General features: G+C 51.9%; 1 protein-coding gene across 4 annotated transcripts; it reads left to right on the forward strand.

The window, feature by feature from the left end:
* The first annotated feature begins 389 nt into the window (after positions 1 to 389).
* Positions 390 to 22,815, forward strand: LOC138154988 (serine hydroxymethyltransferase, mitochondrial). 4 transcript variants are annotated; one of them, XM_069079999.1, is made up of 13 exons: positions 4,838 to 4,848; positions 15,911 to 16,007; positions 17,334 to 17,531; positions 18,553 to 18,632; positions 18,892 to 19,092; positions 19,365 to 19,446; positions 19,605 to 19,727; positions 19,836 to 19,975; positions 20,578 to 20,743; positions 21,372 to 21,471; positions 21,567 to 21,722; positions 21,955 to 22,062; positions 22,301 to 22,815. In XM_069079999.1, the coding sequence occupies exons 2-13, from the start codon at positions 15,975 to 15,977 to the stop codon at positions 22,426 to 22,428; spliced, it is 1,515 nt and encodes a 504-aa protein (XP_068936100.1). In that variant the 5' UTR covers positions 4,838 to 4,848; positions 15,911 to 15,974; the 3' UTR covers positions 22,429 to 22,815. The 4 variants fall into 4 exon arrangements, with proteins under 4 accessions (XP_068936107.1, XP_068936081.1, XP_068936100.1 ...); XM_069079980.1 differs by lacking the exons at positions 4,838 to 4,848; positions 15,911 to 16,007 and adding an exon at positions 508 to 634; XM_069079990.1 differs by lacking the exon at positions 4,838 to 4,848 and having other exon boundaries at positions 15,880 to 16,007.

Genomic DNA, 22,815 nt, shown 5'->3' on the forward strand with positions numbered 1-22,815 from the left:
CAACATCCTCAAAATAGGACTCCCATAACCCCAACTCTCTGGCATCTAGGCACCCTAGACTTCACTCCTGCCTTTCTTCAAGGAAAGGAAGTATAAGGGGGTCGACAGCTCCTACCCTAGCAGCTAGGGCCCGAGACAGGGGGGCGTGGTCCTATTGGGAGGGGGCGTGGTCCTTCGCGAGTGGCCTTGGGGCGTGGCTTCCAGACAGAGGAGGGGTGAAAGTCACCTTCTCTCGTCACCCCCCCTCCCCGCGTTCTGCGGGGAGGGGGAGGTGGGGTGTGGAGGGCGCGGCCCGGGATTGGTGGGACCCAGAGTCCCGCCCCCCCCCCCCTCCCGGGGCCACACTGACCCTTCTCCCCCCGCCCTCTCCACCCCCCCTCGTTCTCCCCCCAATCTCTTTCCTTCTCTCTCCTGCGCTCAGTTCCCCAGGTCCATCGCTCAGCTCCTCTCCTCTTTTCCTTTCCTTCCCTGTCTTCCTTCTCCCCTAGTCCCCGGCGCCCACAGCTGGGGACTATCCCCCTGTGGTGCCTGCCTACCCCTCCCCAACCCTTGCTCCCCACCCCTGAGCCCCGGGAAGATGCGGCTGTTCCCTGGATGGCTGGCCCTGCTCCTCAGTCCCTGGTTCCTGCGGAAGGTAGGGGGGGCGGGGGCTCTGGGAGGAGGGGGCGGGGAAAAGGGCTGGGGACCCAGGAGTCTGGGCCTCCAGGGCCCTGGGGAATGCTAAGCGTCAGGGGGTTGTCTCGGACTCCTGGGTCCACGGGTTAGAACTGGTAGGGGCGAGGGAAGATTCCTCTGCGCCGCGCCGGTCCCCTTTACCCCCATCCCCCATCCCGGCGGGATCTAACTTTGCGCGGCATCTGGGAGCCTAGGGGAGTGGGGTAATGTGGGTGACCGGCTGACAAAAAGACCCCGGTACCCCTGGACCCGCGCTTTCTCCAGAACAAGTTTGTGTAGGCGGGGGCAAGGGAGAAGGGTCAGGCCCCAAGTGCTCCTCCAGGAAAGGGCGAAGGGAAAGTGTCAGAGACACAACTCGAATGTGTGAGAGAAAACGGTGAGTGAGACAGAGACAGTGTCAATCTCTCCCTGTCTCTCGGTATCCTTTCTGTCCCTCTCCCTCTCCCTTGGCTCGCTGTGTCTCGCCTTGTCCATTTCTCCTACTCTTTCCTGTACATTTTCTATGTGTATGTATGTATATATATATTTTCTATGTATATATACCTTTATCTGCATACACACACAACACATACACAATGTCATATACACACGGCATCATATGCTTACAAGCTCACACACTGTTTTACACTGGCACACAACCTCACAGGTTGACTGAAGAAATTCCCATTCCATTTCCCTGCCTGGGGGAGAGGGGGGAGGGGGGAGAAGCAACATGTCCCCTGCCATTCAATTACAGATGCCTGACAGCTGTGCCCTCCACCTTCCTGATGAAGCCCTTAGCCCCTGAGTGTGAGCACACGTGTGAGCATATGTCCTTGTGTGGAGTGTGTCTAAAAGTGCATTTGTGTGCTACTGCACTTGTGTGTGTTTGTGAACAGAAGTGTTTCTGTCCAAGTCCCCAAGGCCTGTGGATGTAGTGTGTAAATGTATGTGTGCATTTGTGTGTGAATGTGTGTGTTTGTATATGATTCTTGGTACGTAAGTGTGTACATTTGTGTATTTCTGCCCAAATGTTTATCTATGTGTCTGTGTATGGCTGTGTGTGGATGCATAAATGTGTGTCTACAGCTAAACATTTGAGGAACATTCTAAATCCTCTCTGACCTGCCCCATCACCACAGGGTTAGGGCTGGAGTGGGAGTGGAGCTGCAGCCTCCCTTGCCCCCATTTGATCCTTCTCTTCTATCAGCTTCAGCCCTCCACACAGCTGTTGATGGCCTCATGTTAGGAAGAGGCAAGGAAGATAAAGGGAGAAACGTTCCTTAGGGAAGACTAGAATTTCTCTCTGGATGTTTAACCTATTTGGGAGCAGAGTCTGGGCTGGTCATGGGGGTGAGGGGAGCTCATCCCCCCAATTCTTATGACCCTTTTCATCCTGGTGGTCTCCATTTCAGCCAACCCAGCGCCAGGGGCTAGGTCTGATAGGTATCCAAAACCCCAGGCATTCAAATTTCTGGCTCCTCCTCAGACTTTGTTTGACCTTGGGGGGAAGAGGCTGAAAGGTGACTAGGGGGTGAGTTAAATTTCTAATGCTGCCTCAGTTATCCCCTTTTACTCTTTCCCCCCACCCCAATCACAGATTCCAAGGGGAAAAGGGGCAGAGACAGTGGGAGACTACCCCCATCTTCAGGCTTCATCTTGTCAGGTCCAATCTCCAGGTTCAGAGAAGCAGGGAATGGTTTTTGGGTTGCCTGGGCCACCACCAAAACCATAAAGATTGAAAGATTTGGGGTTCATACCTCTGACAAACAAGCCCACCTGACTGGAACTCAGGTTCAACAGGGATGATGGGGACTCCTAATTGGAGCTCTGGATTCCCTCCTCCCAGAAGCTGATCAACCCTCCACCCCTTTTCTGCCTTCCCTTCTGCTATCCCCAACTCTTCTCCCTTAACCAAACTCCCCCAGCTGACCAAGCTGGTTTAATTTCCTTCCCCCCTGAAGGGAAATGAAACATCTGGCAGAGACTTGAGGAGAGCGAGAGTGAAAATGATTGTGTGTGCACTGCACATGGTGAATCTGTGTGTATTCGTACATTTGAATGTATGTACCTATGTGTCTGAAGATGTGTGTGTATCTGTGTCCAGGTATGTTTATCTCCATGTGTACCTGTGTATCTGAGTGTATCTATGGCTGTAAGTGTATCTATATTGGTGTGGGTGTGGGTGTGGGGGGTATCTATGTCTAAGTATGGGTCTGTGGTGTGAGCTAGCTTGTGTTTAGAGTATATAAGAGAGCTTGGGTAGTTGCCAGATATGTCAGAGTGTGTATCCATGCCTAAATGTCCTTGGGTTGGGTTGGGGGGGGGGGGAAGCATAGATCATTGGCCAGGAGAGCAGGAATGAACTGTCTGGGAAGTATTCACCCCCTCAACACCCACAAAACCACTCTATCAATCTGCCTCCCTTGGCCTATTAAACCCCAACCTTCCCCCTTATCTATCTTTACTGTTCTTTTCTTCATTCTCCTCTCCCCCTTATCTCCTGTCTCTAACCCAGCTTTTTTCCCCACCCATCTCACACCCCTCCTTTATCTCTCTCTTATCTCTCTATTTCTCCTTATCCATCTTTCTCTTTCTGCTATCATTTCTCTAACCACCTATCTTTGCAGTTACTGTCTCTCATGGCTTCCTCCTCTCCCTTCTATCTCTCTCAAAATCTGTTTGTTTTCCTTACTCTCGCGCTTTCTATTTCTCTAAATATATTTGATGTCTCTGCCTAGGTTATTTTTTTTCTGCCTTTTTCTGTCTCTATGTATGTGTCTCTCTCTCTCAGTCTCTGAACATCTCTGTTTCTCTCCCCGTGCAAATGAAGCCGCCTCAGGAACAAGCCCACCCGCAAGGAAATGGGGCGGGGCAGGATCAATACTAACTAATCACTAATCACTAATTACTAATTAGCTTCTGGAGCGGAGTGGAGGCTTTCTGGTACTCCCCAGCCTTGGGAGCAGAGAGTGATGGAAGTGGGAAGAAGGTGCATTTGGATAGAACCCAGGAGTCCAGGCCTCAGAGAGACGTGTCCCACTACTCCCTGGGCGCCGTCCCCCACCTCAGTGGCCCGGCTTCCCGCTTTCTTCCACCCCTCCCGGTCCCCTACTAATCTCTGGCTTGGCCACTTAGACACGCGTAGCCCGGCCTCGAGAAGGGAGCAGCGCACAGGGATTTGGGGTAATCTGGGGCCGCAGCTGGGGCCAGGTCGGCGGGGAGGGAAGCGAGATGGGCAGCGAGCGGCTGGGTTCAGTAGCTGTCCTGAGACCAGAGCTTCTGAGGGGAAAACGGCGCGTCTTCTAACCGGGAAGGGAGCGAGAGGAACTGGAATAAGGAGGTGAGGGAGTCGGGAGAGAGCTGAATAACAAATGGCAATAATGAGGGACAGCGGAATAGAAGGGGCAGAGAGATAAAGCTAGGTATAATGGGGACAGAAAGGAAGAAGTGGAGGACGAGCAGAACAACGGCAGAGAAAGCGAGGGAAAAGAACGGGGTAACGGGGATCAGAGGGTGGCAGTGAGGAATGGAGCGTGTTAAGAGGGTTTGGTTGTGGGGGAGAGTGTGATCAAGGGCTGTGGAAATTGATGAGTCTTTTCTCCCTTCTCCAGTCCCCTCCCTTCTTCCTCCCCCCAACACCTTCCTCCCCCACCCCCACCCCGCCTCGCCGGCCTCCGGCTCCTGCTTCGGGAAATTACATCCCTGCCCCCCCTGCCCCCCCTCAGCCCCGCGCCCCGGAGCCGGCGCCTTTATAGACACATTTATTGCAATAATAAAGTGAGGCGCGGGGCTAGGGGGGGTGGGGGCGGGGGGGCGGACCGCTCCCGGGGGGCACCCGCTCCGGGAAGCAAGGAAATAAAATATAAAATAAAATCAAAATTCAGATAGCAGTAAGCCCTGCGCTGCGGCCCGGGAGACGGGCTTGGGGGGAAGGGAAAAGGGGGTAGGCGCTGAGAGGAGACCTTTCAGCTCTACAGCCCCATGCCCTTCCTTCTCCCCCTACCCTAGGCCTCTCCCAAGGTCACAGGGAGGCAAGAGTCATGACCTCCGAAAAGCTTCACAACCCTCCGCCTTCTACCCGGGCTTGCAGGCTGGGGTAATGGATTAGCGATCTGTGACCACTTTCACCGTCCACCTCCGATCACAGCTCGGTTCTGAAGGCTAAGGAGAGAGGTCGTCCAGTACATGGGGATGTAGGCTGGGCGCCGTAGGTGGGGGGAGCCCAGAGGAAAACGAGTTCTTCTCTGAAGCTTTTGGGAAAAGTACAGGCGCTGAGGTCGGACCCTATTTTCTCCTCCACCCACACAGTGATTCGTGACCCCCTCCCTTTCCTCTTGCAGCCCTGGGGACAGCCCACCTAACCCTCCTGGCCCGCCCTGTGTGACTAGAATGAGATTCTTCCTTCAGGACATCCCCACCTCCAATAGCACATAACACTCTGGCACTGACACCAGTTGTCCCGATTGTCCTGTCTTGGCAGGGCCCTAGAGGATGGAGATAGGTGTGTGTGTGCTTATAGCTTCAGACTCCTTCCTCCTGGCTGAGCCGAGGCCAACCCTAGTCCCTAAACCACTGCCCTCAGATACCAGAGCTCCCAACTGTGGGATGGCTACTGTCCCAGCGGCTCTCAGCTGATCTCGCCTGGGGACAAGGTGGGGGCAGAAAGGGGGGGGGGAAACCCGGCCAAAGCTCTGGGGGGGGGGGCACTGAGTTCTCCAAAGGCCCTAATTCCTACTATCACCTTTCCCCAAATAAGCCTACTTCTTTTCCCATTCCAGACCTTGCCCCTTGACTAGATGTTTGACCATTTACAAAGAACTGTGAAGGGTTTATGGGCAATAGCTAGCAAACGGACCCCAGGACCCACCCATTTGCCAGCATGGACAGCAAAATCAGTTATTACCCCACCTTCTCAACGCTCTCTCCTCTCTGAGTTCTCTTCACGATCTTTTTGTAGTGGAAGGAGACTAGTGGGGGGTCGTATTTGGTGGTGCTCCCCCCTCTCCAATGCCCTGGGTCCCCTCAAGCTTCTCAAATACGCCGCTGGCCTTCCTCATCCCTCTACTTTCCTAATCAATATGCCTTCCTAACGCTTCTATGCAACCCCTTTCCCCTTACACTCAGGGGAGGAGTTGAAAACCCGCTCTCCCCCTCCATCCAGTACCACCTCAATGTACCGCTTCAGCTCATAATACAGCTCCCCCTCCCCACCCCCTCCGGCTCAAGGCTTCGAGACTCTGGTGAAGACAAGCTTCTCTTCCCTTTCCTTCTTCCCTCCCCCCCCCCAACCCCGAGCTGTCAACCACGCTCGCCTCTCCCCTCTGCAAATGTCACCGCGCCCAATTAGCTTAATTAAACCTAAGCTTCGGCGAATGTTCGCCCCCTCCTCCAGTCCCCCACTTACACACTTCTGAACAAAGTGCCCCATCCCCATTTCGCCCTTCGAAGGGAGCCCTTGTCCTCAGCAGAAAGCTGAGTAGGCCCAGAGGTATCACCAGAAGCTTCCGGGATCCAGGCATACCTTGTTCAGTCTCTTTGGATCAACCTGTGTCTCCCCCAGTCCCTCTCTAAGACAGCCAAAAACATCAGTATAAGGAGAGACTCAGAGAGAGACACCCTGAAAGAATCAGAGACAGAAACAAAAAAAAAAAAAAAAGAGGTGACAAGAATGTCTAGAGAGGGGTGGAGAACCCGGACAAAGTCAGAGAGAAATAGAGACAGAGACTCTGACCCAGAGGTTCAGGGATAAAAGTGTGCGGGGGAGGGAGAGATAGAGAAAGGGACTTAAAGACCAAGAAGAAAAAGATTTTATTTCATTGTTTTCTCTCTTGTTCCCATTTCTCAGTTCCTTTTCCCAGTAGATATACCCCTTCCTCCGCCCAGGTCACTACCCCTCCCTTCCATCCAAGGTCAGCCAGGGCACACACACACACACACACACACACACACACACACACACACACTAACACACATATGCACACTTTCCTTTCATCTCTTCCAGACTCCTGCAGTGAATGGGGAGGGGGGGAGAGGACCAAAGCCACGGGATTTGCAGGGATCAGAGAAGGCGAGACAGCAATTTGTCTGGGATCAGACACCCGGGGTGGGGAAGGAAGGATGGACAAACGACTTTCAGACACCCCTTCGCAGCTGTCTTAGGGCCCCCCCTCCCCAGTTCCCAGTCCCTCTCCCATTTCAGCTGAGCTGATTTCTGGGGAATTGATAGAAACCCGCCTGGGTTCCTTCCTAGCCGGCCTTCCTCCCAGTCAGGGGAGGGAAGACCTTGGGCCAGCACCATCCACCAGGACTTGGATTGGAAGTGGGTAGCATGGTATGCCTAGAAACCTGAAAGGGGCAAGGGTCAGGGGAGGAAAACTGGGAAGGGCTAGGACTGAGTGGGTAAGGGAAAGAAACGTAGCTTAGATTGCCGTAGAGAACCAACCAGTCGGAACCGAGGCAGGAATCTTCAGTCGCTGTCCCTCCTGAAGTCTGGATTTCTCATCTACTTGTGTGGGCAACAGGGGAGTGGGGATGAAGGAACGTTTTGGTTTCTTCTCCGCAGGGCAAGGGCATGGGCACAGTTCGGGCTAGCGCTTCTTTGTCGCTCCTCTTTCCCGGCCCAAAGGGCTCGACAAGCCCTTGCTCAATCACCCCTACTTTTCCAGCTCAAGGGGCTCATCCCGTAGACCAAAGGGCTCACAGGCTTTCCCAGTCTTACACCTCCAGTCCGAGTTCCCCCGTCTTCCCTTGGTCCACCCCCAGCTCGAGGCTCAGCTCCTCTGCTCCCCACCTCAGCCCAAGGGGTCCTCCTTGTCTTTCCCTCTTTTTCGTTCCCCTGCTCAGTGCTCAGTCTCTGTCTCTTACGCTCTCATCGCCCCTCGCCCCCCTCACCTGGGCAGGGCTGGGGGATGGGAGGAGGGGGGGCGATAAATATGTATGATGAGAAGGCGGCGGCATTAATAACCCGGGATCGCAGCGCTGCGGGGACTGAGGCGGCGGCGGCGGCGGCTAGACGGAGATTCCGGCTCATCTGTGGCTCCCCAGCCCCCACACTAAGGCTCCTGGGGCCTCCGGCCCGCACTGGTGTGTACACAATGCGTACATACACAACGTATACAAACACACACCAGGTTCACACGTGGTGTGTACACACTCCCAAAACACCTTCAGTGCACAAGGGCAACGTCTACACCATGTCCACACGCACTATGTCCACACACCCTTCAAGTGTGTGCACTCACCCCCCTGTGCCTCGCACACGGAGGAAGTACACACTGTTGGATTCTCACAACTGCCCAGTGTAGACACACTCACACACGCACACGCACACACACGCACCGTTCCCTTCCTCCCTCCCTCTTCCCCAGCTTCCCAGCCTCTCCATATTTCTTCACTCTCGCTCTCTCCTCGTCTCCTTCATTCCCTGCACCCTCTTCTCCCGCGCCCCCCCCCCTCCGCCTCCGCCCCCGGATAATTGATGGCCCGGGCCTGGCCCGGCCGCTCCCGCCTCTCGATCCATCTTGTACTCGCGCCAGCGCTGTCTCACCGGATCGGCCGCCACCTGAGACACGGAGAGACAGGCAGGAGGAGAGGGGAAGGCGGGGGAGCGGGCTAGGTAGGGCCGCGGGTGGGGACAGGAGCAGGACCCTCACACCTGCCTCCCCCTGCTTTTCTGCAAGCCCCTTGGGGCAAGAGGCTCCCCACACCTGCTCACTCCAGCGGGAGCTGGCTGTGAGGAGCTTATTTGGGGCATCACTGGAGTTGGGGTTCAGTCCTCGAAGTCTAAGACTGCTCTGCCACAAGCCCCTCACCGGGGCAACCTTCGGAGCACTACCTGCAGCCAGCTTCTGTCTCTGGCCCCGCAGCGCCCCCCTCTGACGGGGAAATAAAATACAGCGGGCAGTTTGAGAGGGTAGGGAGGCCACGCCAGGAGCTGCAGAAGAGCCGACTCGGTGCCGGCCTCTTCTGCCCTGCTCCCACCCCCCGCCGGGGTCGGCATTGGCTCAGCCCCATCTGGCCGGGCCCTGAGTTGCTGAGTCGCAGTTTCCCGCCCCCGTCCCCTGAGACTACCTCCAGATTTTGATAGATTGCTGCCCCCCCCCCATCCTGATTAATGAGCAGACACGGGGGCCACAGATGGAGCTGACCGTGCTAGGCGGCTGGCCTTGCTTCCCCCTACCTTCCTGTCCTTCCGGCCCTATTTAGCTTTCTCCCCACAAACCCCAGAACCTGGCTTCCTCTTCTCTCCTCCAGAAGGGGAAGGAGGGTGAAGAGGTCAACTGGTCCAGGAATAAAGGGGTAGGGGGCTGGGGATGGCTTAGGAGAAGCAGAAAGAAAAACAGTAGACAGAGTTGAAAGGAAAAGGAAACAGAGGCATTAGACATATGGAAGCTATGCTGACAGTGTTTGTTTTCCCCCTGACGGTTCACCGAAAAGGGGGCCCACCTGGGAAGAATGGTGCATGAGCCGGAGTAAGAGGTCCTGTTTACCTTCCCAATACCTCCTCCCTTCTTTCTCTCTCTCTCCTCTCTCTGCCCCCTCCCACTCCTCAGGCCTCCAGTGCACAACTCCCGGTGTCCCGGACCCCGCGTTACCTGGAGCTTCGCCCTGCTGGGGCTGGAGTGAGCTCCCCAGGACGCCTCTTTCCGGCCCCGCGTTCCTCTGAAGGCTATGGCGCAGCCGACACCTGGAACTGGGCCTGGCCAACTAACTACACGGGGGCTGGGGCTGGGGCTGGGGGACCTGGAGGGGCTGGAGCCGGTTTAGCACCCCCAGCACAACGCACCAAGAGGAAGCCTTCGGTCAAAGCAGCCAGGGCAAAAAAAATTTTCGGTTGGGGGGACTTCTATTTCCGGGTGCATACCCTCAAGTTCTCTCTGCTGGTGACTGGCAAGATCGTGGACCACGTCAATGGCACCTTCAGCGTTTACTTCCGGCACAATTCCTCCAGTCTGGGCAACCTAAGCGTCAGTATTGTGCCTCCGTCCAAGCTTGTAGAGTTTGGGGGTGTTCTGCTTACTGGGCCGTCGCCTCACCCTCTGCAGTCCACTCTGGCCCTGGAGGGAGCTGCCCTACCTGGCCTGGGGTCTCCCCTGGGGGTGCCTTCGGGGGGATCACTAGGGATGCCGTCGGGGGGAACGCTGGGAGGTGCCCTAGGGGGCGCGCTCGCAGGCCCCCTTGGAGGAGCACTGGGGGTCCCCGGGGCTAAGGAGTCTCGGGCCTTCAATTGCCACGTGGAGTATGAGAAGACTAATCGAGCTCGGAAGCACCGCCCTTGTCTGTACGACCCGTCGCAGGTGTGTTTCACCGAGCACACTCAGAGCCAGGCTGCGTGGCTCTGTGCCAAGCCCTTCAAAGTTATCTGCATCTTCGTCTCCTTCCTCAGCTTTGACTACAAACTGGTGCAGAAGGTGTGCCCGGACTACAACTTCCAGAGCGAGCACCCCTACTTCGGATAGCGACTCCCCCTGTTCCCCAACTACTGCCCTTTGCTTCCCTCAAACCTCATCGTCCCCTAAATGAGGGTGTCAGAGAGCCCCTTATCCCAAACATCCCCTATATTCCCACACTCCCTTTGCCTGGGATCTCTTCAGATGAGGGCAAGAGCAGAGCAGAGAAAGGGAGGCCTGGCTGGCACCTGGGCAAGGGTGAGGGAAGAGGGGTTTTCATTTGGGGGAAGTCCCACATGAAGGCTACTACTGTCCTCTCCTATATCTCGTTCCCCATTACCTCTCCTTTCCTTCACCCTCTTAAGAGTTTTCCCTTCCACCTTAGAAAAGTGTGGCTGCCCATCATTCCAGGGACCTCACCTTGGCTCTGTCCTCTTCTAGTCCACTTCCCTTCGAAGAAGACCCCAAACCCTTCCATCCCAACCACCTTCAAATTCCCCAGGGTGAGGGGAGAAGAAAAGGGGAGGTGGTTCAATGAGGGTTTCTATCTCCTCTGCCCTAGGCTTTAGAGCCTCCAAAGCACTCACTTTGGTCAACAACCTCTTCCCCAACAACTTGTGACCTATCTCCCTGTAATACCAGTCTGCCCCCCAAGATGTTTATACTCCAGCTCTCTCCTAGTATTACCTGGCCACCTATAATACCTGGCCTTCCCTTGTAATGTCTAGCCCCCACCTTTATTCTGCCTGATCCCTTATTATATCCATTCACCTCTCTGTAACCACCCAAGACCCCAGTTGGGGCAGAAGAAAAATTATCGCTGGAAGGATGGGGGAATTACTAGGCCCCTGGTCCTACTCTGCCCCCTGCTTACCTTCTTCAATGGGCAGTGGTGTCCAGCCCAATCCTGCCTCTCCCTCCTGCTGCTTCTTATTTTTCTATGTCCCCCACCCCAAGTCAGATAAAAAGGGAAGAAAATAAAGTCAAATCCAATATGAGTCTGTGTGAGCCCTTTACAGAGGTGGCTGGAGTTGGGGAGAAAGTCGGTACCATGAGGATCACCTTGGCTACCTCCTTCCCCACTCTGTGAATAAGGGAGGAAACTGAAAGTGTAACAGAAAAGAGGAGACTGAAGTCAGCTTTGAAAGGGGAGGGACACCTAGCCCTGAAAAGAGACAAGGCCGAGGACATTGCTGCTGCCTGAGAAACACTGAAGGATGTCTCTAAGATCAGTGAGACACACAGTTCCCTAGAGGGCGCATTGCAGAGGGGACACACTGGCTAGAGTAGGGAAAAGGGAGGTTAGACCTGAGAGGGGACATAGATATTAGGGAGACTAGTCGGGGGTGGGTCAGATGGGAACAGGAGGAAGAAAGGGACTGGGGTCTAGAGGGTAGAATGAGGGTCTGGGTGAAAAGGAAGGGGAGGTGACAAGCCATTAGGCTCTGTCCCAACTAAGCTGACATACAAGCCTCGGGAGCAGAGCAAGAAGGGAGGGGCTCACAGTGTTTGTGGCATCTGGAGCCATCGATCTTCCTTTTACTTCCTTAATTTCATGGGCGCTGAGTTTGCAGACTGGCAGGGGTGGGAGAAAGGAGAGAAGAAGCCGGGGGGAAGAAGGAGATGGGGAAGAGATGTGGGCCCCCAAGCTGTAGGTGGGAAGACGTGGCGATGTTCGAATGCTGCAGGTACATGCCCCACCCCCCACCTTGAGTCTTCTGGCTATCCCCAACTGCCAGCCCCCAACCCTAGACTTCGCCCTCCTTCTGTAGCTGTAGCTAATTTTATCTGCCTCTAACCCCTGCCCAGGCGTTAATTGGCAGCAGCTTCATTAACAGCTCTCCAATACCCAAAGCCCCCTCTGCCCTGGGGGACTGCTGTCAGAGGAGGCAGACAAGCTTAGACGTAGAGTCCCTTCCTCTCCAGTCCTTCAACACCTAGGGACAGGTGGAGCTGGGGTGAGGAAGAGGAAGGGAAGTGTTCCCTAGATTAGGGTAGCTGGACTGAAGCAGTCATTAAAGTGAGATATAGGTGGGTGAGATTCAAAATAGGATTCCTGTCTTGGTGAGGAAAGGACCTATTACAGACACAAGCTCCAGGGAAATGATATAAAGAAAGCATACAGACCTGGGTTCCCTAGCTGGAGGGCTTTGAAGGCCAAGTCCAGTGTATGGGGATGGGGAGGGAAAGGGAGGAGGGTAGATAGACCTGTTCCTCTATGGCCATAGAGGTGAAGAACCAGGAAATGGAGAAGAGGCTTGGATTGCATTGGGAGGAAGAGACACAGAGAGAGAGAGAGAGAGAGACAGAGACAGAGACAGAGAGACATAGAGAGGAGAAACAGAAAACAGACATAGAGAGAGAGATTTAACCTGAAGATAATGATAGAGGCTGTTACCACCTCAGCATCTTTTCCTGGAAATCTGAATACAGGCTGTTTTTGTAAATGTTGTTTATAGGTTCCCCAAAGCAGGGACCACTTCATGAACTCAAGGTCTGTCTGCATGTTTTTACCATCTAGGAGGCAACTTGAAGTGACTGAGGAGTATGGAGGGGGCTGAGGGAAGTGGTTTCCCCAACTGGTCCTAAAAAGGCTCCCCAAAGATATAGGAAGTGTCTGTTACATGCTAAATTGTGGGCATGTGAAGCTGAAAAATGACAGAGTACCTGCCTTCAGGAAACTTACAGTCTAACAGAAGGAGATGCCAGGTACATCCAAATAAGTAAGGTACAAGTTATAAAGTGATAGGAAAAACAAGGGAGAGCCAGAGAGAACTATGAGAAATTTGAGAAGGAAAGAATTACTTTCACCTGAGGGGGGAGAGGAGCACCATCTAAGCCTCCTATCTCCAATATCTCCTCAAAAAAAAAAAAAGAATCCCCATCAAAGCAGGAGATTATTCTATCCACTCTCTTTTTACATGCCCCATCATTGTCCTTTTACTATTTCTTTTCCATTTCCAGGCTACCTTTGATGGTCACAGGACCTTTGATGGTCATAGAACTTCAGAGCCGGAAAAAATCACAGAATTCTGGAGTGAAAGGAACCTTAGGGGTCATTTAGTCTACTTGGGTACCAGAAGCATCAGCCTCCTCCTCCAACATCCCTGAAAAGTGGTTCAGCCTTTGCTCGAACATCTCCAGTGATGGAGAGCTCATTACTTCATGAACAATCCATTCTACTGTTCGGATGTTCTATAGACTACCACAGTTGAAAGAAACCCTAAGGAACCCTGTTCTGACCCTATCGTTTTATGGATGAGGAAGTTAAGGGCTAGAGAGAAATGGAGACAGCATGATGTAGTGAAAAAGAGAGAATCAGCAAGCATTTATTAAGCACTTACTGTAAGCCAGGAACTGTGTTAGGCTGAAGGGAGACAAAGACAAAAATGTGAATGGTCCCGGTTGCCTAGACGCTTACAGTCTAGGTGAGGGAGACAACATGTACAAAGATATGCGTGTGTGTGTGTGTGTGTGTGTGTGTGTGTGTGTATAAGATGTATGTAAAGGAAAATTGGGAGGGAAAGGCACTAGAAGCTAGGGCATGAGGAAAAGTTTCTGAGTTGACACTTGAAGGAAATTAGGGATTCTGAGGGACAGATGTGAGGAGAGAGAATAACCATTGCAAAGTCACAGAGGTGGTCATGTAAGAGCTCCAACTTGCCTGGACCATAGTGTTCATGGCAATGAGTAATATGCAATAAGGCTGAAAAGATCATTTGGAGCCAGATTGTGAAGGACTTCAAATGCCAATCAAACACATTTACATTTGTTCCTCGAAGTACTAGGGAGCCAATTGAGTTTGTTGAGTGGGGGAGTGATATAATCAGGCCTGAATTTAGAATTCACTTTGGTAATTTTGTAGAGAATGGATTAGAATAGAAATAGATTTGAGTCAGAGAGACCTATTCAAAAGTCTAGAAAAGAAGCTATGAGGAGCTATGGTAGGGAGGTGACTGTGTGAGCTGACAGGAGGGAAAAGTTGTCAGAAGTGTTATGGAGGTAGAAATGACAAGATATGGCAACTGAATGATCACAGGGGGTGAGAGAGAGTGATAAGTTCAGGATGCCGCAAAGGTTGCACACCTCAGTGACCAGAAAGATGGTGGCACCCTAAACAGAAACAGCAAAGTTCAGAAAAGGAGTGAGATTGGAGGGAAAGAGTTCATTTTCAGAAATATCAAGTTCAAAGGAAATCTGATTTGAAATATCTAGTAGGAAACTGATGATACAGGACTTAATTAAAGCCAGGGTGGCAGATTTTGAAATGGAAGGGATCTTAAAGGCCAGTTAGTTCAATTCCATCATTTTATAGATGAGGAAAAAGTGACAGAGAGATGTTAAAGAAAGGGTCACATAGCCAGTAAGGATCTTAGGTGAAATTTGAACTCAGATCTTCTTCACTTCAAATACAGTCCCCTGTAGCACTATTAGGGACTAGACCAATGATTTCATGAGTAGGGGAAGCTCCCAATCCACTATATCATACTGAAAATATAGACCTTGGAGTTATCACTATAGAGATCTTAAGGAAACCCATGGGAGGGAGAGGAGGAAGACAGACAGAAAAAGACAGAGAGACTGAGAGAAGAGGGGTGAAGGGGAGAGAGACAGAGAGAAACAGTGAAAGACAGAGACAGAAAGAGACAGAGAGGAGAGCCTAGCACAAGCCTTTGGAAATATCCACAGTCAGGGAACAGGATATGAATGATGATCCTGAAAGGAGACTGAAAAGGAGAAAGCCTGCATGTAGGAGAACCAAGTAAGATCAGTATCACAAAAACTCAGAAAGGCTGGTCAGTGGCATCAGATGTTTCAGAGAGCTCAAGAATATGAATTGAGAGAAGACCTTCAGATTGGACAATTAAGAGCTCATTAATGATGTTGGTGAGGGCAGATACAGTTGAGTGATGAGGTTGGAAGCCAGATTGAAAAAGGTTAAAAGTGAGTGAGAAGAAAGATGAGGCAAAGGGTGTAAACAGCCTTTTCTTGGGAATTTAGAAAGGGAGGAAAGATAATAGGGTCATAGCTTGGATCATAATTTGTGCTAGGGTCTAGTGAAGATTTTTTTTAAGGATGGGGAAGACTTGAGCATATTTATATGAAGCAGGTAAAGAACCCTGGGGGCTCCCAGGACAAAACTGAAGATAGGGGATGGGGGTGGGGAGGGGGAGGAATAGAGGGGGTGGGATAGAATTAAAGGCTCTGTGGAATTAGAAGACCCAAGTTTGAATCTTATCTGTGACCCAGCTGTGATTTAGGGCTAAGAATAGGGAGCCTGGGGCAGCTAGTTGGCTCAGTGAATAGAGCACTGACCAGCCCTGGAGTCAGGAGGGCCTGAGTTCAAATCCGGCCTCAGACACTTAACACAAAAACTAGCCCTGTGACCTTGGGCAAGTCAATTAACCTCAACTTCCCCCCCCCCCCCCAAAAAAAAGAATAGGGAGCCTGCAGTCAGTCGATCAGGAAGTAATTATAAAACGTTTACTATATGCCAGGCCCCCTTAAGTTATGGGGATAGAAAGGCAAAAACAGTCCCTCCCCTCAAGGAGCTTTCAATTTAATGTGGGAGGGAAATGGGGATACAACATGCAAACGACTACGGAAAACCAGATATAAATCTCGGAAGGAAGAATTTAATATTGTAACTTCTCCCAAACGAGGAGACCCAACACACGCTCTTTCCCGCCACAACCCTACTCTTACCCGCCCAATTTGTCTGAGCTGGAAACAACAACGGAAGACGCCTACAAAACTACAACTCCCAGAAAGCCCGGAGCCCTTCTGCGCATGTGTTAGCTCCGCCTCATCTTAAAGCCGGGAGCTACGAGCCAGTCTTTTTCTAGCGCATGCGCCCCTGCCTCCTTCTTTTTCCGATCTGCTGGGGGCCCAGGTGCTTAGCAGGACCTGCTGAGTCTCTGAACCGCGATGTTAACTTTCCCCTTGCTTCGTGCATTCCGGGTAAGGCCAGGGGTGGCCGGGCCTTGGAGGCAGCTTCACACTGCACACACTTCCCCCCCCTTCCCCCGTGGGCTTGCCCCGGGCCTGGGGTTTCTCTGCCCTGCACTTTCTAGCACGTGGCCCGCGGTGGGGGGTGGGTTATAGGGGTGATGGGAAAGGGCAGGCCCGGGACTCGGAGTTCTGAGAGCTAGTGTCCTCTCTCCCCATGATAGGCAGTTGGGGTCCTGCTCACCCCCAGCCATGGTCACGTGGCACGGGGAAGGGACACCCGCTATGTGGCCAGAATCGACCTGTTGGAGCGCCCCAACTTTCAGGACCCCTCTCTCTCCAGACTACCACCAGACTGAAAGGGGGCGCAGGGTCCCCCTGTTCCTTCCCCCGACTCATGGGGAGTGGATGCCTGGCTGCAGGTGTCCCGGAGTGGACGGGGTGGGGGAGAGATGGGACAGGTAATTGCAGCCCTTCCAGTTGTGTCGGGCGGCCTTGAGACCCCCACCCACCCCCTTTCTGCTCCAGACAGCCCAGTATGTGAGGGATCCCCTTAGCCTGCAGGGAGCCACCCCATGCCAGCACAGAAGTAAAAAAAAAAAACAATGATGCAACTGTCCGGGGCAGGTTGCATCAGGGTGGGTGGGATATGGATGACAGGGGCAGTGTGTGGTCCTCATTCTGGTGCCTCGTCTGCATCTCCAAGTCATCAGGGATTAACGGTGCCTGTTACAGCGGAGACCAGTAATACAGGCTGGGTCCTGCATCAGCCCTGCCTCCGGGGCTGCAGACTTAGAACCTGGAGCCTCCCGTCTCTTCTGCCTGCCTTACTGTGTTTACGTAGGACTTAGGGAGAGTTTCCTTGGGGTGGGGGGATAGAAAGGGCCAGAGGCTGCTGGTTTACTATGGCTCTAGAAACGCTGACTCTAAACTTTGCCTAGTTGTGGGAAGCTCCCCTCCCCCCCTTGCTGTTTCAGCGGAGTGGATCAAATCAGAGCCACCCCCCTTGGACTTTCTTCTGAACTTTGCCCTCTAAAACTGTCTTCAGGAATGACCAGGCTCTGCTGATCTGAGGCAGACAGTGGGGGTAGGGCAGAAGTGACTGAGTCTGGGTCAGGGGTGGGATACCTTTGGCCCCAGTCCACATGTGACCCTCTAGGTCCTCAAGGGAGGCCTTTTGACTGAATCCAGACTTCACAGAACAAATTCCTGGGAGTTTGAATTCGGTCAAAGGGCCGCCCTTGATGACCTAGTGGCCTTGTGGCCAAAGGTTCCCCATCCTGGTCTGGGTTATGGAGTCTGTGGGTGTATGTATGTGATTTTTCTCTGCCCTGGCAGCCCTTCCAGAGATGCAGTCAGCTGTTTCAGGTGACTTTTCGGGCCCAGCATGGAGAGGCAGCCAAAGCCCAGGCTGGAGAGGCCTCCAGAGGCTGGACAGGCCAGGAAAGCCTGTCTGATAGTGACCCTGAGATGTGGGAACTCTTACAAAAAGAGAAGGATAGACAATGTCGGGGCCTAGAGCTGATTGCCTCTGAGGTAGGTGCACCTGGGGGCAGGGATATTTCTGGGTTGGGGTTGGGTGTTGTAACTGATTTCCAAGGACCCTGGTGTCTTATTCTTGATTGAACTGGATCTCTTCATGCCTGCAGGAAGCATTTGACCGAGAAAGCCATAAATTAACATTATCTGTGTTGTATTGTGTTCTTTTTTTTTTTTTTTTTAGCAATTGGGGTTAAGTAACTTGCTCAAGGTTACACGGCCAGTTATTTCTGGGTGTGGTGCTAAGTATCTGTGCCCCCGGATCTGATCCCCAGGCCCCAGTTGTATTGTATTCTTGTTTTGTTAAATTTTTCCAAACTATCTTTGGGAGTTTTGAAGGCTTGAGTTAGACACCTCAGCTCTAGATGAAACAGCTCTTTCACTACAGTTATTTACATCCAGGGTTAGGGGCATAATGCCCCTTCAATCTGAAAAAATCCACATAAAATTTTTTGGCCCTCCTTTTGTTCCAGAGAAATCCGAATTATTATGGTATTAAAAGATAAACTATGTTGATGACATACAGTAGTATGTATTTTATGTATTTCATATATATTTTATATATTTCTGAGTTTCTAAACTCTTTGTGTGTTATCTGTAGCTTCTGCAAAACTCCCCCAAAATTCCCATTTAATTTCTTATACCTACCTATCATAAATTCAAATCTTGATGGGGAAAGTTTTAATGTAGAAGTTATGGGGGGGGGGGGTTCGGCTAGGTGGCACAGTGAATGGAGCACCGACCAGCCCTGGAGTCAGGAGGACCTGAGTTCAAATCCAGCCTCAGACACTTAACACAAAAACTAGCCCTGTGACTTTGGGCAAGTCACTTAACCCCAATTGCCCTCCAAAAAGCAAAAAAAGGAAGTTATCCCTGCATTAACTGTATTTTTCTCCTTGGTACAGCATTGGCTGTAGTAGAAAGAAGGATCAGGCTGACCTGGCATCATAATTTTAGGGAACTGGGATGAGGTGGGGTGCTCCCTTATAACACTTTCTCCCCATATCTGTCATCTCAGAATTTCTGTAGCCGAGCAGCCCTGGAGGCTTTGGGTTCCTGTCTAAACAACAAGTATTCTGAGGGATACCCTGGCAAAAGGTGAGATGAGGGGACCAGAGTCAGGAGGCTGGAGTTGTGGGAGGGGGGATGGAGTGAACCTAGCCTTTCAGAGCACCCCCCCCCTTGCATTCTCTCTCTCTCTCTCTCTCTCTCTCTCTCTCTCTCTCTCTCTCCTGCTTGCTATTTCAGTTGAAATAGGTACATTGAAGGGGGTATGACACCCCTTCGGCAATAAACTAAAGCACCCTGTTGTGTCCAAACTTAACCCTTTCATTTCTTCCCTTCTCCTCAATGACAGGTATTATGGTGGATCAGAGGTTGTCGATGAGATTGAACTATTGTGTCAGCGACGTGCCTTAGAGGCCTTTGACCTTGACCCCAACAGATGGGGAGTCAACGTCCAGCCATATTCAGGGTCTCCAGCCAATCTGGCTGCCTATACTGCTGTCCTGCAGCCCCACGACAGGATCATGGGACTGGATCTGCCTGATGGAGGCCAGTGAGTTTGAGGGGAGCTGTGGGGAAGAGGGAGGAAGCAGCTAGGACAAGCTAGGCCCAAGGGCTCAGAAATTAGAAAGCTAGAGGGGTAATTTGCTTAAGTGGAATTTCCCTGGGGTGGGGGAAGGGAATGGGGGCCTGAGTTGAGGAAGAGATTTTAGGACACAAGCAATGAAAGGAATTTGGCCATGTGGGGATGGGGAGCCTGGGTTTTGGGGTTTTGTTTTCCCTGCTCTGAGATCTCTTTGGCTTGTCTCTCTTTCTCTTCCCTAGCCTTACTCACGGTTACATGTCCCATGTCAAGCGAATCTCAGCCACGTCCATCTTCTTTGAATCTATGCCATATAAACTGAATGTGAGTGACAGAAGGTGAAGGAAGCATGGGATATTGGAGGCAGGATGGAAGACAGGAGAGGTTTCACCTCCGAAACCTCAAGGGTTGAGAGGAGGAGAGAATTGCTGTTCTCTTCCCTACTCCCAGAGTCTCAATTATCCATTTGTCCATCTGTTCAGCCTTCGACTGGCCTCATTGACTATGACCAGCTGGCTCTCACTGCCCGGCTCTTCCGGCCACGTCTTATCATTGCAGGCACTAGCGCCTATGCTCGTCTCATTGATTATGCCCGAATGAGGGAGGTGAGTCAGAGCAAGCTTGGGGATATCCCTTTGTGGAGATATCCCAGGTTGGGTCCAACTTCAGTAACTCTTCCCACTCCCCACCATGCTGATCTCCTGTTCTTCTAGGTGTGTGATGAGGTCAAAGCGCATCTGATGGCGGACATGGCACACATCAGTGGCTTGGTGGCTGCCAAAGTCATCCCTTCACCTTTCGACCATGCAGATATCGTCACAACCACCACCCACAAGACCTTGCGTGGGGCCAGGTCAGAGCTTGCCCCTGGGTATTCCACTTTGCTGAGAGCCCCTCAAGAGACTAATTTTCTTCCCTTCTCTACGGTTTCCATTTTTACTTACACACACACAGCCCTCTGAGAGTAGGGATAGGTCACCAGACTCCCTCAAAAACCCTATGTTGAACTGTCTGACAGGATTTTTTTAAAGTATGGGAAAACAGTTGAGAATGCACTTGGAAACTGGGAAAGGGAAAGGGTCTACCCAGAAGATTCTTATTTCTTCTCTCCCAGGAACTCTCCACTTGAGCCCTTCTGTCCCGAATTTACAATCCCAGAATAATGCCCTTTTTCTGGTCCCCTACTCTTTTTGAACAGCTGGAATTGACCTGATCTGTCTTCCCCCTTCCCAACCCCAGTCCCACTGTGACTTAACCGTCAGAGAAACCCTGACTTCAGAAGACCTTAGGCATCTAAGGTTCAATGGGAGCCAGACTCTTCCCATTTTGTCCTTTCCTCTATTAAATTCCGACCCCAGTTAAGTTCTCAACCCCAGTCAATCCTTTCATGTCTCCCACAACCCCAAACTCCACACAGACCAGGCCCCTGACCTCATTTTTTCTCTCTTCTCATAGGTCAGGACTCATTTTCTATCGCAAAGGGGTGCAGTCTGTGGACCCCAAAACTGGGCGAGAGATCCCCTACACATTTGAGGACCGAATCAACTTTGCTGTTTTCCCCTCCCTGCAGGGTGGGCCCCATAACCATGCCATTGCAGCTGTTGCTGTGGCCCTCAAGCAGGTAGGTGGGGTCAGCTCTGATAGGAGGGGTTGGCTTGGAGTGAATGTGCCCCATGGACAGTGGAATCAGCCCATTGTACCTCCTTGGCATGGCAGCCTGGATCCCAGTAGGACTAGATTTATTGTATAGCAGTAGGCAAGAGGGGATGTTAGGCTAGAGTCCTTTATTTTTCATCTTTTATTATCGCTAGAGTAGCCATGGAGGGAGAAGGGAGAAAAAAAAGAGGTCCATTTGTTGGGGCTGGGATTGGAGCAGAATATAAAAGCCTTCAGGATCAGGGGAAGGTAATTAACAACATTTGTTTTTTTCTTTCTTTTTGGAGGGCAGGGCAATTGGGGTTAAGTGACTTGCCCAAGGTCACATGGCTAGTAAATGTTAAGTGTCTGAGGCCAAATTTGAACTCAGGTCCTCCTGACTCCTAGGCCAGTGCTCCATTCACTGTGCCATCTAGCTGCCCCAAAAATATTTTTTGAAAAATTCTTGGACCCCCAAATTAAGAACCCCTGGACTAGAGGTTCTCTCCTGGCACTTGATCTGATCCTAGACCCTTCTGTTCTCACAGGTGATGTAGGTGTGAATACAGGTGTTTGCTGGGTGCTGATACTTATCTCCTCTGTGCCCCTCCTAGGTCAATACCCCAATGTTCAGAGAGTATTCCCAGCAGGTCCTTCGGAATGCCCGAGCCATGGCCGATGAACTTCTCCAGAGGGGCTACTCCTTGGTGTCTGGTGAGGGCTCATGGGAGCTACTGTTAGTGTGCATTGGAGGGTTGAGTCTGGATGCTCATCCCCCAACCCCATCTTACCCCATTTTCCTCTTTCAGGCGGCACCGATAATCACTTAGTTCTTGTTGACCTTCGGCCCAAAGGACTGGATGGAGCAAGGGCTGAGCGAGTTCTGGAACTGGTGTCTATCACCGCCAACAAGAACACCTGTCCAGGGGACCGGAGTGCTATCACCCCAGGGGGACTCAGACTTGGTATGTGGGGAGGAGGGGACAACCATGAGTGACCCTGGGAGGGCTTGTGCCTCAAGCCAGGGAGGAGCCCTGGGGAGGTGTCATATGTCTTTCTGCCCCTCCCACCTAGCATAGGCACTGAGGAAAAGAATGAGAAGAGGCCCGTCCCTCACCCATACAATCAAGGGATGTGAGTTTGTGATCAGGAGTATGGCCTAGCCAGCACTCTCTAATACCTTTCCTGCTTAAACAGGGGCCCCAGCCTTAACATCTCGACACTTTCGAGAAGATGACTTTCGGCAAGTGGTGAACTTTATTGATGAGGGAGTTCACATTGGACTAGATGTGAAGAACAAGACAGGTGAGTGAGTGGTCTGGCTGAGGCCCCTGATTGCCCACAGTCCATCCTTGAGCTGGTTTCTCTGGTCCTTTCTCCCCTTTAGTCACTCCCTGAGAACTGCTCACCCAACAATCTACTGTTCTTCCAGGGTCCCTTGGTCAAGGGTGTTTGGGAGGGGAGACCAGGTAGGAACCCTTCTGTTCATTTCTCTCACACCATCCCTTTTTCTCCCCTCTACCATCTTCCTCCCAACCTCCAGGGAAGCTCCAAGATTTCAAATCGTTTCTTCTGAATGATCCTGAAACAAGACAGCGCCTGGCCAGTCTCAGGCAACGGGTGGAAGATTTCGCCCGGGCCTTTCCCATGCCTGGCTTTGAGGAGCGCTAAAGGGCCATGCTGCCTCTCTGCTTTTGAGAACTGGGTGATACCTGTCCCTTCCTGCTAATCGAATTTGGGGAGAAGCACCTTCTTACTCCGGTTTTTCTCTGGGGGAAGAAGAATGACATTGGTCCTGAAAGGGGACTTTCTCCCCAGCCCACTAAGTTTGTAGCTGAGTTTTCTAATATTCTTTGGAAGTTTGGGACAAGGTAGATGTGATGTATCTTCTTGCCGCCCTCTTTTTCCTAACACATTAACTGAAAATACCTTACTCTCTGGTTCCCTCTGCTTTTCCTAGAGTTAGAAGGGGGCAGATGAGCTCTTTGGATGGGGGGAAGGGGCTCAAAGATAGACCTGCCTCTTTTTTTTTAATCTAATAAAAATGCTACAACTGTC

Source organism: Petaurus breviceps, unplaced genomic scaffold (assembly GCF_028583685.1).
Source record: "Petaurus breviceps papuanus isolate PSGF00001 unplaced genomic scaffold, PetGlider_PUasm1.0 154, whole genome shotgun sequence".
NCBI classification, from domain to species: Eukaryota; Metazoa; Chordata; class Mammalia; order Diprotodontia; family Petauridae; genus Petaurus; species Petaurus breviceps.

What these genes read in the sequence shown, in the direction of transcription:
- LOC138154988 (XM_069079980.1), top strand. Translation starts at nt 578, where the DNA reads ATGCGGCTGTTCCCTGGATGGCTGGCCCTGCTCCTCAGTCCCTGGTTC. An exon ending in TAGAGCTGATTGCCTCTGAG is followed by an intron (nt 17,532 to 18,552) that starts GTAGGTGCACCT and finishes CTGTCATCTCAG; the next exon opens with AATTTCTGTAGCCGAGCAGC. An exon ending in CTATGCCATATAAACTGAAT is followed by an intron (nt 19,447 to 19,604) that starts GTGAGTGACAGA and finishes CCATCTGTTCAG; the next exon opens with CCTTCGACTGGCCTCATTGA.